Source organism: Styela clava, chromosome 5 (genome assembly GCF_964204865.1).
Source record: "Styela clava chromosome 5, kaStyClav1.hap1.2, whole genome shotgun sequence".
Lineage (NCBI taxonomy): Eukaryota > Metazoa > Chordata > Ascidiacea > Stolidobranchia > Styelidae > Styela > Styela clava.
The window spans coordinates 16428996-16444707 of NC_135254.1; the positions used below are offsets into that span (position 1 = coordinate 16428996).

At 36.2% G+C, this 15712-nt stretch overlaps 1 protein-coding gene across 1 annotated transcript; it reads right to left on the bottom strand.

The window, feature by feature from the left end:
* Positions 1-645: 645 nt before the first annotated feature.
* On the bottom strand, positions 646-15528 carry LOC120344809 (uncharacterized). The gene is made up of 21 exons (XM_039414119.2): positions 15462-15528; positions 14781-14916; positions 11695-11879; positions 11414-11584; positions 11204-11319; positions 10750-10905; positions 10277-10431; positions 9775-10010; positions 9422-9530; positions 6554-6778; positions 5847-6245; positions 5610-5750; positions 5190-5292; positions 4921-5072; positions 4313-4484; positions 3768-3926; positions 2888-3059; positions 2269-2444; positions 2002-2164; positions 1471-1606; positions 646-1044 (listed from the first exon to the last, which is right to left on the bottom strand). Exons 1-21 carry the CDS (start codon positions 15526-15528, stop codon positions 852-854), a joined length of 3522 nt encoding a protein of 1173 aa, XP_039270053.2. The 3' UTR covers positions 646-851.
* Positions 15529-15712: the final 184 nt, after the last annotated feature.

Sequence of the window (15712 nt, forward strand, 5' to 3'; positions counted from 1 at the left end):
CTTTCGCTTACCAGTTCAAGAATATAGATATCTATTTAACATTCCAGCGCATATACGTGGTGTGTTAGTCAGACAATCGACTATGTGACACGTTTACACGTAGTCAAATAGTACATGTACATTCTACATACAATCATACCCTAACTCTGTAAAAGATGAGAAGAAGAGAGTTTTTTTAGCAGCTGAATTCTCCATTTCAGGAATCGGGCGGTACGCAGTGTGATGAACCACGACCCACAAATGATAATAAGGCGTCGAACCTAACTATGTTACCGTTCTACACGGTGACCGTACATTTGAACCCACGTACATTTGAACCCATGTGTATATCCACGGGTTCAATCTATATGCGGGTGCTAAAATCCATGGGTTAGGGTTAATGTGGGTTCAACTATCCGAAAAACAAAAAAAAAATTCCTTAGGTGCAATAGCATACAGGTGCAATTGCCATGGGTTCAAATGTACGTGGGTTCAAATGTAATGGGACCGTTCTACACACCTGACCGCCACCCGCCAAATTATGACGGCAATAGCAAATTTGAGAGATTCGCATTATTCCGAATACAGCAGCCCAATACGTACAGGTAGTTTCTTTCTCAGAGGGAAAACCTAAAATCATCCCACAAACTAAGTTAAACATAATAATATACTTGCAACAAAATTGTCCATATTTATTTCAAAGTATTTTAATTAGACAAACAGGCCATGGTTATTACTTTATACTGCCAACCACAAAATGTAAGCAACATTAGATCCCCTGCGGTATTTCGAGTGAAATTTTCAAATTACTTTAAAATATTACTTAATATTACCAAATTATTTTGAGCATTTTCAATTAAAGTCTTTCTCTATCAAGGCATATATAACGGACAGGACACTCGAAGTGTAGGCATGATAAAATTCCAGAATGCCGTATCCTTTCCACCTAGATATGAATCGGCCGAGATATCGTTGCCGTCAAGTTTGAGATAATGACGATGTAGGTTCCGATACCGTGGCCACTCTACGTCTGTCATTACGCCTTGATCGCCAATACTTGGATTTCTAGAAAATTGGCAAGGCAAGATCGTTGCTAACAAAAAATTATAAAAAAATATTTTACTATCTTCAACCAAAAAAATGAATACAAACAAGTATTCAATGTATTTCAAGCTGTTGTTTCTGATTGGAATGCATAATAAGTTGCCAATAATATTATCGAAAACACTGGTTTGTTGTTTTGTTCATGTAGGCTGTGACATGTCATTAGTTAGCCTATATCATCGCCGTGGAGATTAGAATCATGCAAAGGCCCACGTCCATCTGCACACCACATTATAAATTTCTGGTGTCACATAAACTCAACGGGCCTCATACAATATACCCGTGTAATTGGACCGAACGACACTAAATAGACTAGGAAAAACTCATTTAAGTCTCCACAAAAACATTAATACGTAGGCAGTTGTTACCACTGACAACAATTCTTACCCAGTTTTTGCAAAGTTGGCCCAGTATTTCATCATGTTGAAACTAAGGATAGAGGCCTCCGGATTTTCACCTTGCGTAGCTGAATCTCTCACGATATCTCCCCAGACGTATGGAATATCTCCCCCGTGCATAACACCTATAAATACAAATTTCCATTGAAACCTGGATTGCTCTGGCTGGGAACACAAACAAAAATAAGTTTCTCGAAACATGGCTCTTTAAAAACGTTATTTCTTATCTGTTTACTATTATTGTTTACCCCAGTGCTGGACAAAGAAATTAATTTTTTTTCCCCGAAGAACTACATCTGTATGAAATTGATGGCCTCATAGCTTTTCTCGCATAGATTTGAGATATATACTCCTATAAGTCTCGAGTCAAATGGAATATATATGTTGACGCGTAATGCTCACTACAAATCTATATAGTTCCTGAAGCTCTTGGGATTCCAATCGTTTACCTGACTTTACTCAGAGATGGGTTGCTTATTAATATCGCTTGAATTTAAACAAATGAGTAGAATTGATATACCCGTCCATGATGGATATTGCTGTTGCTCTGTTGTTTGGTATGGATAATCGAGAGAATACATGTACACATCTGTCAATGTACCACCAGCAGTAAATGCAAGTTTAGCAGCCTGGGAATTATATCGTTGACTGGTGTACATGGAGAATAGTTGTTTTTGCATTTCCTAAAAGTAAGTACGTGTTCGTAAAATGAGAAAATGTAGGCAACTAGTGAATCCGATTCCTCCATGAATTAAAGAATATCGTTCATTGTCAGAAATCAACTTACCGTAGTATCCGATGTAAAATATTCATTTGCCCATTCTGTATATTCAAATTCAACATCATCTGATGCCACCCCATAAGAATCTCTAAATGAGGTTCTGATAGTATTTCGGAATTGATCAGCGGTATTGACGCTTGTAACTGTATCCCAGTATGGGGTCCCATCTCCGCTATTAGAACCTGTAAATCAGGAATAAGAAGTGCTACTACATCCTATCAAAGCTTTCATCGGTTTGTCAACAATATATTAATAATAAAGAGTTTAGTTTATATACAAATCAAAGCTGTGGTGTTGGAAAATTTACAACCAACTCCCAACTCTGGGTTAAAATAATTTTTGGCTTTGACTGCGAGGCAAGCATGACTCCAAGGTACAAACAACCAGCTTCGGACAAACCAATTTTAAATGACAAAAATTTTTGGGTGAGCAGGAGTGTTGCAAAATCAAATTCGACAAAATCGTATCGTTCTCGCCTAACTAGAAATAGGTTGAGATTTTCTTGTTTTCAAAGTAGAGATATTGTCGATGTAAATCTTTTGCGCTCCTGGCAACTTCCTTACTGATTAATTTTCATATGCAATCCATCCAAACATGCTGAAAGTACAAATGTAATAGAAGTTACCCAGCATGAATTTCCAGCCCCGCATTTCTTTAAGAGTTAAAAGATTTCGTGGGTCTCTAAGTAAGAAGCTACCATCAACTACAGGCGCAAACTGAAGAGGAACTGATTCGTCCAACGATCCATCTTGTCCAGAAATAATAGCTTCGATAGGAAGCGATCTCACACATTCAACCTAGACATATATATAGTAGTATATATTTCTATGCTTACATTGAGCATATTTTACATCTACGACAATAATAATGTTAACAAGAGAGCAATGCTCAAAAATATGGACAAGAACGTCAAATGGCCAACATGGCCACCACAATATCAGAAAAAGTTTCGGCGAAATGTTAAAAGGACTATCTACCAAATGTTATATGAAGATCAATACAAGAAACATTTACGGTTGAATATCTGGCAACAGGAAACCAAGTAATAGTCTCCTAGTATTGTAACTTTATTCATCTCTGGATGGGCCTACTGGAAATTTGAAATCGAATGTTCTTTTTGTAGTGGAGAGAAGCGATTTTTTCAATTTCAACAAAAACAGCAAATCAGCAAATCGATCTATAGCTCAAATCTGTGTCCAATAAATTGAAACTCTAAACTGATTTTCTTGACCATATGCTTGTTCCCTATCAAAATTAGTTTGCGTAAATGGTGTTCCTTTAATATGTACATTAGTTCGCCCAAGCTGCAGTATGATCACTCAGTCAACAAACATAATGTGGCACGATCGATTGTCGTTTATTTCCAAACTGTACAAGCGTTCACACACTTGAAAACATTTATGATATTTTGATGAAATTTTACAAACAAGTAGCAGTTATTGAATAAAGTTAGATACTTAGTAAATATATCGTCAAAATAACAGAAGACTCAAAATAATACATACTGAGTCACTTGATGTCGCTCGCGAGCATCCAGTACGAGAAATCAATTCTGATGAAACTGTTTCCTGGTCTGGATAATCGTAAAATCCATATAACGTCCCACTTTGCAAAATAGTTTGATTGACTCCAACTTTCCTACTTGAAGGGCTGATCATATGTAACTAAAATAAAAATCATTTGAAACATCATATACTGTTTCCCAAGTTTACACGTTACATACATCACACTAACATGTGACAGACAGTTGTCAGTTCGATGGCCACACTTTGTTAACGGTCAGGGTAATTATGACGTGAAAACATCGAAGATTATTTGAACTCACATCTTTGTAGCCGGATTGGTAAGCACGCAAAGAACATAAAATCAGTATCTCATTCAAATAAAGATCAGAAAATTATAATGAGTGTAAACGGGATTTGAAGTCATGATTTTGTGTATTCGTTTTCAATACTAACGTTTAATTGCACAATATCTCATTACGACATGTTCATGTTTAAACGTGAATTAAATACAATTTTTGTGATTTTGTCTATAAGTATTGAATAACCTGAGCACTTTCTGCCCCCGCGCCTTGTCCAAATATTGTCATTCTTTCTGAATCTCCACCAAACGCTTCTATGTTATCAGCAACCCACTGCATTGCAAGATTTTGATCCCATAATCCGTAATTACCTGGTGAAAATCGATTGCCCGTACTCATGAATCCAATAGCACCTAACCTGTCAAAAATTGAAGATGTTTTTTGTAAAATGAAATACGGTTATTGGAACTATTAAAATTTTGTATCACCAGATGGCGACTGGAATGAGTATTTGGGCATTACAATACCGTCGGAAAAAGCTGAGTGAAAAGAAACTCAACAAAGGGGCATGTTTTGAAAAAAGAACTAAAAAAAACACCGACAAACGTATCAAGACGAGTAGAACATATAATATATGCGCTTATGCAAATAGAAAAAATCTGATTCTGCATTGACTTTTACTAAAATTCCAGTCTCCAGCTAGATCAGAGTTCCAACTTCAAATAATGAGTATTTTATCAATCGCCCATCATCAATAAAGTAGGCCTACTGGGGTGAAGTTCATTTTTTATCAATTATTTGAAAGATGCTACATGCTCTAATTATGGCAATTTTATTTCAATGTCTTGCCGTACCTGTAATTCATTGTAACCACAATTACTTGTTCAGATGTGGCTAAAACATCTCCCATATAACTTTCCATCCCATCTCCTGTCATATACCCACCACCATGTAACCATATCATAACAGCGTATTTTTTCGGAATGACTTGGTCGTACGGTTCTGTCTGAAATAGAAGTTTATCAGTTTGTTCTTTAGGTTTGACGGGGCCAAATCGATTCAATTTAACTACTGCGCCATTTAAGCATCATTATTTTTCAACATTGATACGCCCAATTCTTACCGAATTAATGGGAACATATACATTCATGTACAAGCAATCTTCACTCATAGTTAAAGCATCATATGGAGATTGCGGACACGATTTTTGGAAAGTAGTCATCGACCTGAAAAAGATTGTTCGCATTTTACATACTTTAAAATCCGGGTCTGTCGCAAGAAAAACCATCTTTGCAAAGCGGAATTATAAACACTTTTATGCCAAAATGTAATTGTTGCATGATTCAAATGTATTCATGTTACCTTAAATCAATGAACTTTAGGTATATATAATATATATACCCATATAAATTCAAACTCATTCGCCAAATTACTTGATTTTTATTTTTACGTTTTAACGTTAACTCTTTCTATCTTCTGGATTAATTACATACAAATGAGTACCCACACAATAGAAATCATATTTTGTAATAACATAACTTGCCTCGTTCCTGTCCAGGGCGTTGGTTCTGTAGGTTTCTCAAATCTTTCTGATCCAACCGGCGGTATTGCGTATGGGATGCCAAGAAACCTTGAGTACAACATTCCGTTGGTTTTTCCCATTTCACCTCGAATGCATCCATAACTGAAAACATTGTACCGTGGGATAATAAAAACGATTTATATATATATAAATTATACTTCTGCAATATATATATATACTCATTTACGCATAGCCTACCTTGTAGCTCTAATAAAATCCCCTGTTCCTTCGCATACGCTGCCTTCACGACTGCTGATTGTTTTTGGGAAACTTTTTAGTTTTAGGAAGTCATCCTCATCGGGTTGGTCTAATTTGAACTTGGGGCGATTGAGAGCGGTTTCTGCCCCCAAAACATTGAGTGATTTTGTGCGAGAATACTGGTTGTTTGCAACCGATTCGCAAATTCCACTTTTTGAACCATATATTTGAGGTACCATACGACTCCAGAATACGGAAAAATCTCTCCGGAAAGAATATCCAACTGCATTGTTGCCACTGTCTTCTAAACTTGTGTTTAGTTCAAGATAATGCCTCGTATTGTAATCGTAGACTGGCCAATAAGCCGGAGGAGCATCTTTCGCACCCTCGTTTGGATTTCTGAAAATAGGAATTAATAGAATTGAGTAAATAACTATTATTAAGCTTCCAACTACACGGCTTCAATGTTTTCTTTCAATTTTTATTGAATTTTATTCCAATGGGAATCCCATGGGATGGGACAGACATAATGGCTATGAGATGGACAAGCAAAAATATGTCCCATGTACAAGCTTGGCAATATCACAAGCAATATAATATCAATGGCCTGCCATTGCAGGCCCCCATATTTTCCATTGCTGCTGCAGTAACGCCAGGATATGGACGTTACAGTAACGTTGGTTAACTTCTAAAATTGGCTTGCTTACCCTGTCCGAGCAAAGTTTGTCCAATATGTTATGATTGAATTGGCAAGTTTCTGTTCTGCTCTGCTGTATCTGAGTCCCGCTCGATTGGGTACATCAAAAACATATTGTACTTCCTCTCCGTGTTCTGCGCCATCCAATTTACCATCGAATTCTCCGTTCAGTAGCGTTCGGGTTTTGGGTTCGGAGAAAAGGTAAACAAACGTTTTTGCTCCCGTGCCCTGGTTTCTAATATATGTAGTATTATTAAACATGACGTAGAAAAAGTAATCAGGCAAAAGGTTATATAAATGCGTGTGTGTAATGCAACATGATGAAGGTGACGTAACAATTGAAATTTTGGATTCTCCGACACCTTTTTCACTCGGATAGATTTACAGGCGTGATTGTGAACTAGGCTTGCACGTAATTTACGGATTTACGGAATTACGTAATTATTTGGAGTTACGGAAGGGAAGTTACGAATTACGTAAAGTCGTAATTATTGCATTGAAACGAGCTTTCTTCAAAGCAGTCAATTTCGTCGATTGCGAAAATGAAAGTTCAACAAGTAGAAGAAGTTAGAGTTCCGGTATTCGCAGCCGTTTTTCTCTCTCTTGTTACGTAGGTGAAGGAAGGCAGACGCGTTGCCATTTACTAACCTATTATCAACTTATCTGGCGTGGCCAATGTAAATTATTAACGTAGTTAATGGGGGAAGAACTGAGTAGGGCCGTTTGACGCCAACACACCTGGTTTTAACTTCTCCCGCAACTTAACCGTAGATAAGGGATAGAATTGCGTTGAGACCGATTGACGCCAACACACCTGGTTTCAACTTCTCTCGCATCTTATCTAGCATGGCCATGGCCAATGCACATAATAACCGTAGATAGGGGGAAGAATTGTGTTAAGACAGATGGACGCTAACACGCCCGGTTTCAACTTCTTCGGGTGAAATGACTAATGAACGCAGGAGATCAATCTATCAAACATGGTCTATCAAACATTTGTATTCATTTTACTTTTATTTATCATTTACTTGTTCCAGTTTTCCGTTACTTATGGTATATATGTTCCGTTTCTATTTTATTCTATTTTATAGTCACGCGTTTGAATAGTGGGAATTCCCCACCAAGTGTGGATTAGCAATGCTCAACCATTCTTTATTGTTAATATCAACACTTGATATTTGAACATGGAATATCATATTGTTTTTGGCTGTTTCATTTCAGACTTGGGGTATAAACAGGAAAATATCCATAACCTTTCAACACGACTATCTTGTGAAATTTAACGAAGAGCTTTCGCGACAAATTGGAACCAAATAAGCGAAAAGAGCGATTGATCACTCGCGCCAATACCTCGCCGTGATAATTAATGTCGCGCTTATCAAATAGCAATATGACGACAAAAGAGAGATTGCGTAATGAACCAAAACGACGGATTCCTCGCGGACCGTTGAAAATTTAACTGCTAGCATATATAATCAAATATGAGCCTCTGTGTTTATTTTGTGCGAGATCCATTTCCTATTACAAAATTTTGATGTTCTGTTAACGGTTTTATCGTTATATATCAGCCATATATGATTAACTGTCTTACCAAATGCGGCAACTTATTTTGATTTATCGTCGACTTGAATACCACCGGCACTCGACCAAACTTTTGTCAATCTTGGCCTATAGGATCGCCGACTTGAGTTAGCAAATAAATGTTGTGAGTGTAAAATAAATGTCACAAAATGCATTGTTTTGTGATATAACTTTGTATTTTCGGAGAAGGCATGTCATATAAGTTCGATATTTAAATTATACGCAAATAAATAATATTTGATCTAAATTTATCGCAAATAATGTTATAAACATTCAGTTCGCGAAATGATTGAATGTAAAATGAAGCATGGTAATAGGAATATCGTCAATAAGTCGACATCAATAATTATTATTATAAAAATGCTAACAAGGCAGTAATGTCGGATAATGCAGAAAACGCTGCAAAAACAAGTCTTCGTCGCGAGGAAATCGCAAGTATAATCAAATGAGAAAATACGCTCGTCGTTGGCTAATAAATTAGAAACCCGTAATTTTTATTCAGTACTCAGGTGGTTTTAAAAAACTATCGTTTCCATAAATATCCGTATACCAGTGTCGGTAATGATAAAATAAAATTGATCGCATAAAAATGGGACGGTTAATTTGCGAAGGTGATAAAGAAAAACCAAAGCTAACACAAAAGATAAAAATCAGAATAAAATTAATTTGAATTCACTCCTTGATAGTTGTCTTTAACATCTGCCGCCGGCGTGTAGTACTGCCAAGAATAGGAAAACCCAACTTCAATGTCCCATTCGGAAAAAAGTGGATTCAATTGGTTGTTACGATAGGTTTAAATGCGTGGAAAAATATCGCAATTACGGGGTCATTACGTAATTGATTTTGCCGTAATTACGGAATTGATTTTTGTCAATTACGTGCAAGCCTAATTGTGAACATTGTTTTTTTTGTAGTGTTGTTAGCCGTTTGTCAGTTTTTAGTTGTGTTTCCGAAATTTAAGTAAAAATCGAATAACTCAATGGTTATTTTGTCTTCCGGTAGTTTTAGTTTAGTTGAAGTAATAAAAATTTAGTCCTGGAAAAGCTGTGATAGACTACGCTACAAATAGTCATCAGCAGGCCTACTTTTATTTAGCACGTGAGTAAATATTTTTTTAAAATTAACAGTTGGGAAACATTTTAACCAGTAGGCTACGCAAGTATCAATTTGCTAAAATAATTTTACAATGATCAATAAAAATTTTCCAGTAATGAGTTATAGGAATATTCTTTAAACGTCCACTAATTTAGATACCAAATTCACAATAACAAGATTGCAATAACAACAAATTACTTACTGTGATAAAAATGAATGTTGTTGTGCCATAGAATAGGTAGGAGCAGTGAACATAAAGTCAGTGTATAAATCAACAAGCACATCTTTATAATAATGCTTATCTCGTCCGTCTGTAAAAGCAGAATTTAGGGTTACTTTACAAACTAGAATTGACAGCCAGTGTCAAGTGCACCAATTATGGGTACCGTAAATGAAAAAATATGGCAACACAAATACCATATGAACCCATTGTAAATGCTTAACGAAACTAAAGTGTTTTAAGTAGGTTGAACGGTTTAAACTGCAGATTTGAAAGCATAAAATGCTCTAATATATATTACAAAGTTGCTTTTAGGTGACATCGTCATGCGATACCTTTATATTTCTGGTACTGGAAGTCGATCAATTGAGATATGTGGGGAGTTATGTAGGGACTCAGTCGACGTGATGCCCTTAGTAGAGATATCTCTGTCATAGGAACTATAGGTAATCTTGAAAAAGGAAAGTCAAGTCCGGCGAATAAATGACCGTCCATGTTATTGCTTCCAACCAAATAATCCTTTGTAGCAGCATTTTGAATAAGAAGCTCTGGTTCACTTGGCAGGAATGTTCTACATAAAAAGCAAGTATATTATTATTAGTTGTATTAGCGGGTCTGGTATAGCTTAGTACCGCAAGTACTTCTAGTCTGCGTGGCTCAACAATTTTTAAATATGTCATTCCTGACCAACAAAATTTTGTCTATAGCTAAATATCTCGATCGAATTTTTAAGTCAGCTAACTTAATAGTTGTGAACGGATTCACACTAGTTTTGTTATTTAAATGATATGCTAATGTGCCGTATTATAACAACAAAAAGTATTCTCACTGATTTACCCATCAACGACTGGCGCCCAAGGTAAATTCAGATTTGAGATCTTCAATACTCCATAAACTCTTAAACCAGTTGCAATTTCCTCCGCGGGTTTTTGTTTAATGCAGGATACAAGATCAACATTGTTTTCTGTTGTGCAATTCAGTTCTCCGGCTAGCTGTAAATGCAATTTCCCTTGATCTAGATTCTTAGAATATAATTATTAAGTGCCTAATACAGAACGTCAAATTGTAAAACATTGGCATTGACACCGTGGCTTTTGGATAACATTTTATGGATTTATTTTATGCCAATCTGTTAAACTTGTATTTCTGGCACTTTATTAATAAAATAATCTTTTCGGATGAATTTTTCCCTTCTTGATATATAGGATCTGGTATTTAATACGAACATGCATCGCTGCATAAACGTCATTGGATAACAAGGTAAACGTACAAGCCTTGTGGTTCGTGAATAGCGATTTTTTAACTTTTACCTTTGTCGCACTTCGCATCGGGTCTCTTTGTAATCCCCACTGTGACAATGATGTTCCGCTCTCTGAAATAGCTCGACTAAACAAATTTGTACTCATCGGAGATACCATATGTAAACCTACACTTGTTCCTCCAGTTGATTGACCAAATATAGTCACCTATGGAAATATATATATAATATGTATATTTAGCCTGAAATCAGTTGCTTGTTAGAATTATGATATGATAGGAGATAGAACTATGTGCTACATATAATAAGTCATTATCAACCTGTCAAGGTAAAGAAGGTGAATTTTGAATTTTTCAAATTGGTCTGAATTGCCAAAAACGTCACTTGTTTGAGAGATGCCTACATTCAACCTGTCGAGTATTAATTACATCATACATCGCCAATACTATGCAACGCACACACATCCGATTCAACAGGTATCTCGGGTTATGTAAAACCCAACGTACCCTTTGTGCGTCTCCTCCAAATGCCCAAATATTATCTTGAATCCACTGTAACGCCATCACTTGATCTAGCATTCCGTAGTTACCTGGTGCATTTTCATCACCAGTACTGAAAAATCCTGCAGACGAACGAATAAATTTGTCAGATTATTTGAGCGTTTTTGAACACTTATATAGAAATGGAATAAAACACTCATGAAGAAAAAATCTCACCGAATGGACCAAGTCTGTAATTGATACTGATGCCAATTATATCACCTCGCAGTGCGAGAGGTGCCATATCATAAAGTCTTTCGTCGTTTACACTTGGTCCCCAACTACTCCCATAACTGTATCCTTCACCGTGAATCCAAACCATTACAGGACGTGGATTTCTTCTGGCTTCTGTTAAGTGCAGTAGTACTAGTGTTTATATTATAACAAAATATCAGCTTAAGAAACAACGTTTTGAACACCTGTATCTTAATTTTTGCTAGTTGTATAGGTAACTTTACCGTCAACTCCCCCAGCAACCCATACGTTCAGATATAAACAATCTTCGCTTCCAACTGCACCACTTCGTAGATCTGTGTTTGGTCTTGTTTGTATACACATCTTGTCCTTCAAGTCTGTTCCTAAGCCTCCAGTTGCATCATATGTATTGGCTCCCCATCCTGGATGAGCCACAGGAGGACTGAATCTTAAAATCAGGAAAAAAGATGTTGAAGTTAATCTATTTTTCAAAGTAAAGGTTGGTCACGTGTTCTGCATTTTAAAACAGTGTATTAATTACTTATGAAATGAGTCTTAAACACGATGACTTATGCTCAAAAATAGAAAGAACAACAGTGGTACCAAATAAAATGGTGGCGATGACTATATTTAGAGTTACCATACGTCCCGATTTTAGCGAGCTATTCCGCCGTTCGGCAGATCTAAATGTCCCGGTCATGCATTATGTCAGTCATAAATCTTATTTTTATTTGATATTAGTACAATTTTTTTATCGGATGTAGACGATTCCACACTGATACCGAAAACAAAGTTTTCTAATGGGTTGAAAAAAAATATCCAACATTTGAAGAAATGACTAATAGAGAATATTTTAAAATGATTTACAGTAGGCTTGCACGTAATTTACGGATTTACGGAATTACGTAATTATTTGGAGTTACGGAAGGGAAGTTACGAATTACGTAAAATCGTAATTACTGCATTGAAACGAGCTTTCTTCAAAGCAGTCAATTTCGTCGATTGCGAAAAATGGAAGCTCAACAAGTAGAAGAGAGTTCCGGTATTCGCAGCCGTTTTTCTCTCTCTTGTTACGTAGGTGAAGGAAGACATGACGCGTTGCCATTTACTAACGTATTATCAACTTCTCTGGCATGGCCAATGTAAATTATTAACGTAGTTAAGGGGGAAGAACTGAGTAGGGCCGTTTGACGCCAACACACCTGGTTTTAACTTCTCCCGTAACTTAACCGTAGATAAGGGATAGAATTGCGTTGAGACCGCTTGATGCCAACACACCTGGTTTCAACTTCTCTCGCTTCTTATCTAGCATGACCATGGCCAATGTACATAATAACCGTAGATAGGGGGAAGAATTGTGTTAAGACCGATGGACGCTAACACGCCCGGTTTCAACTTCTTCGGGTGAAATGACTAAGGAACGCAGGAGATCAATCTTCCAAACATGGTCTATCAAACATTTGTATTCATTTTACTTTTATTTATTATTTACTTGTTCCAGTTTTCCGATACTTGTGGTATATAATATATATGTTCCGTTTCTATTTTATAGTCACGCGTTTAAATAGTGGGAATTCCCCACCAAGTGTGGATTAGCAATGCTTAACCATTCGTTATTGTTAATATCAACAATTAATATATGAACATGGAATATCATACTGTTTTTGGCTGTTTTATTTCAGACTTGGGGTATAAACAGGAAAATATCCATAACCTTTCAACACGACGATCTTGTGAAATTTAACGAAGAGCTTTCGCGACGAATTGGAACCAAATAAGCGAAAAGAGCGATTGATCACTCGCACCAATACCTCGCCGTGATAATTAATGTCGCGCTTATCAAATAGCAATATGACGACAAAAGAGAGATTGCGTAATGAACCAACGCAACTTCGTCTCCTCGGCATCGGTAAAGCGATTGCGACGGCAGAGAAAGAGCAAAACGACGGATTCCTCGCGGACCGCTAAAAATTTAACTGCTATCATATATAATCAAATATGAGCCAGTGTGTTTATTCTGTGCGAGATCCATTTTCTATTACAAAATCTTATGTTTTCTGTTAACGGTTTTATCGTTATATATCAGTCCGGACTTGGCCCTGCTCATGATGTTTTTCACAATTCCTCTCAATATTTCGGCCGTATATGATTAACTGTCTTACCAAATGCGGCAACTTATTTTGATTTATCGTCGACTTGAATACCACCGGCACTCGACCAAACTTGTGTCAATCTTGGCCGATAGGATCGCCGACTTGAGTTAGCAAATAAATGTCGTGAGTGTAAAATAAATGTCACAAAATGCATTGTTTTGCGATATAACTTTGTATTTTCGGAGACGGCATATCATATAAGTTCCATATTTAAATTATACTCAAATAAATAATATTTGATCTAAATTTATCGCAAATAATGTTATAAACATTCAGTCCGCGAAATGATTAAATGTAAAATGAAGCATGGTAATCGGAATATCGTCAATAAGTCGACATCAATAATTATTATTATTAAATGCTAACAAGGCAGTAATGTCGGATAATGCAGAAGACGCTGCAAAAACAAGTCTTCGTCGCGAGGAAATCGCAAGTATAATCAAACGAGAGAATACGCTCGTCGTTAGTTAATAAATTAGAAACCCGTAATTTTTATTCAGCACTAAGGTGGTTTTAAAAAACTATCGTTTCCATAAATATCCGTATACCAGTGTCGGTATTGATAAAATAAAATTGATCGCATAAAAATGGGACGGTTAATTTGCGAAGGTGATAAATGAAAACCAAAGCCAACACAAAATATAAAAATCAGAATAAAATTAATTTGAATTCACTCCTTGATATTTGTCTTTAACATCTGCCGACGGCGTGTAGTACTGCCAAGAATATGAAAACCCAACTTCAATGTCCCATTCGGAAAAGAAGTGGATTTAATTGGTTGTTATGATAGGTTTAAATGCGTGGAAAAATATCGCAATTACGGGGTCATTACGTAATTGATTTTGCCGTAATTACGGAATTGATTTTTGTCAATTACGTGCAAGCCTAATTTACAGCTAATTTTCATGCCCGTGATCTACCCACAGTGGTATGAAAAAAGTTTGAACTATTATTAGGCCTCGGATTCGAACCAAGATTGGCTTGTCCAATCCGCACTGTCCCATGTTTTGCTTCAGATATATGATAAGCCCAACTATATTACCACTCTCGACACTACAGAGAAAGATGAAATGGGCGCAAAAGTAGTCTAAATTCCATTAAGCTACCACTAATCTATTCTAATATATATATATATATATATATATATATATATATATATATATATATATATATATCAAGCCCTTCAATGAACTTACCTCAGATCGCCAATGGGCGGAGATGCATACGGAATTGCCACAAATCTGTCGATTCGTCGAAGATCATATCGAATATCCTTTCCTTCAATTTTTCCTTGAGTAACAATCACTTCTGGATTTCCTAATCTTGTTGACGCTGGAACAAGAGAAACTTAGTTTTTTTTATCCCTTCATGACACTTGTCGTATTTGGCTATACATGTACATCTGGCATCTACCTTTTATTTGTATTCCGCGATAAAACAAAATATTTCCATATACACCAATAAAAATTACGATTTAGTTACCTAGTGAAAGTTATTGAACAATACAATTTCTCAATATCTCAGTAGAATGTGACAAGAAATGTTGATTTTCGAGGAAACAAACTTTAATTCTGCCCCCTCGAAATGGTCTTCGAAAAGTCACCAAGCGAATGTGGGGTGCCTCTGTTACTGTGCCTCTTCTCAGAATCGGGTTTATTCTGATAACCAATGATCTACACTGTTTCTTAGAAGCACCGGCGTCTAAATATTTTTGTGTATCGTATCCATCTCGACACTCCGGGTAAATTGCTGGCGTATAAATCAGAAAAAAAGATTAATGGGCCATTCATCTTTAGTATCAATATTTATTTATATATATTGTCCATTCGTCATCAATAGAAATACTACTACTAATTACTTTCAAGATATAAACTTACGTTGTTCGGATTTCACAGTTGCAAGACTGCACAAAACCAACCCAAAGATGGATATTCGAAGAAACATTTTCCAACAAAATATGATATTCCAGGCTCTTACGAGCAACGTCAAAGCTGAAATGTCAGACGCACAATAGGTGTGTTTGCACGATTAATAAATTAGCTACAAAACCATATAATTTATGAAATAAAAATAGTAAAATTAACGCTCATTTAGCGGTGTTCTATCTGATCTTTCAGGAGTTTGTCAT

Coding starts and splice junctions, on each gene's coding strand:
- LOC120344809 (XM_039414119.2), bottom strand. CDS start 15,528: ATGTTTCTTCGAATATCCATCTTTGGGTTGGTTTTGTGCAGTCTTGCA. Junction 6,779..9,421: donor CAACATTCATTTTTATCACA/GTAAGTAATTTG, acceptor TACATATATTAG/AAACCAGGGCACGGGAGCAA. Junction 5,073..5,189: donor TATATGTTCCCATTAATTCG/GTAAGAATTGGG, acceptor CTTCTATTTCAG/ACAGAACCGTACGACCAAGT.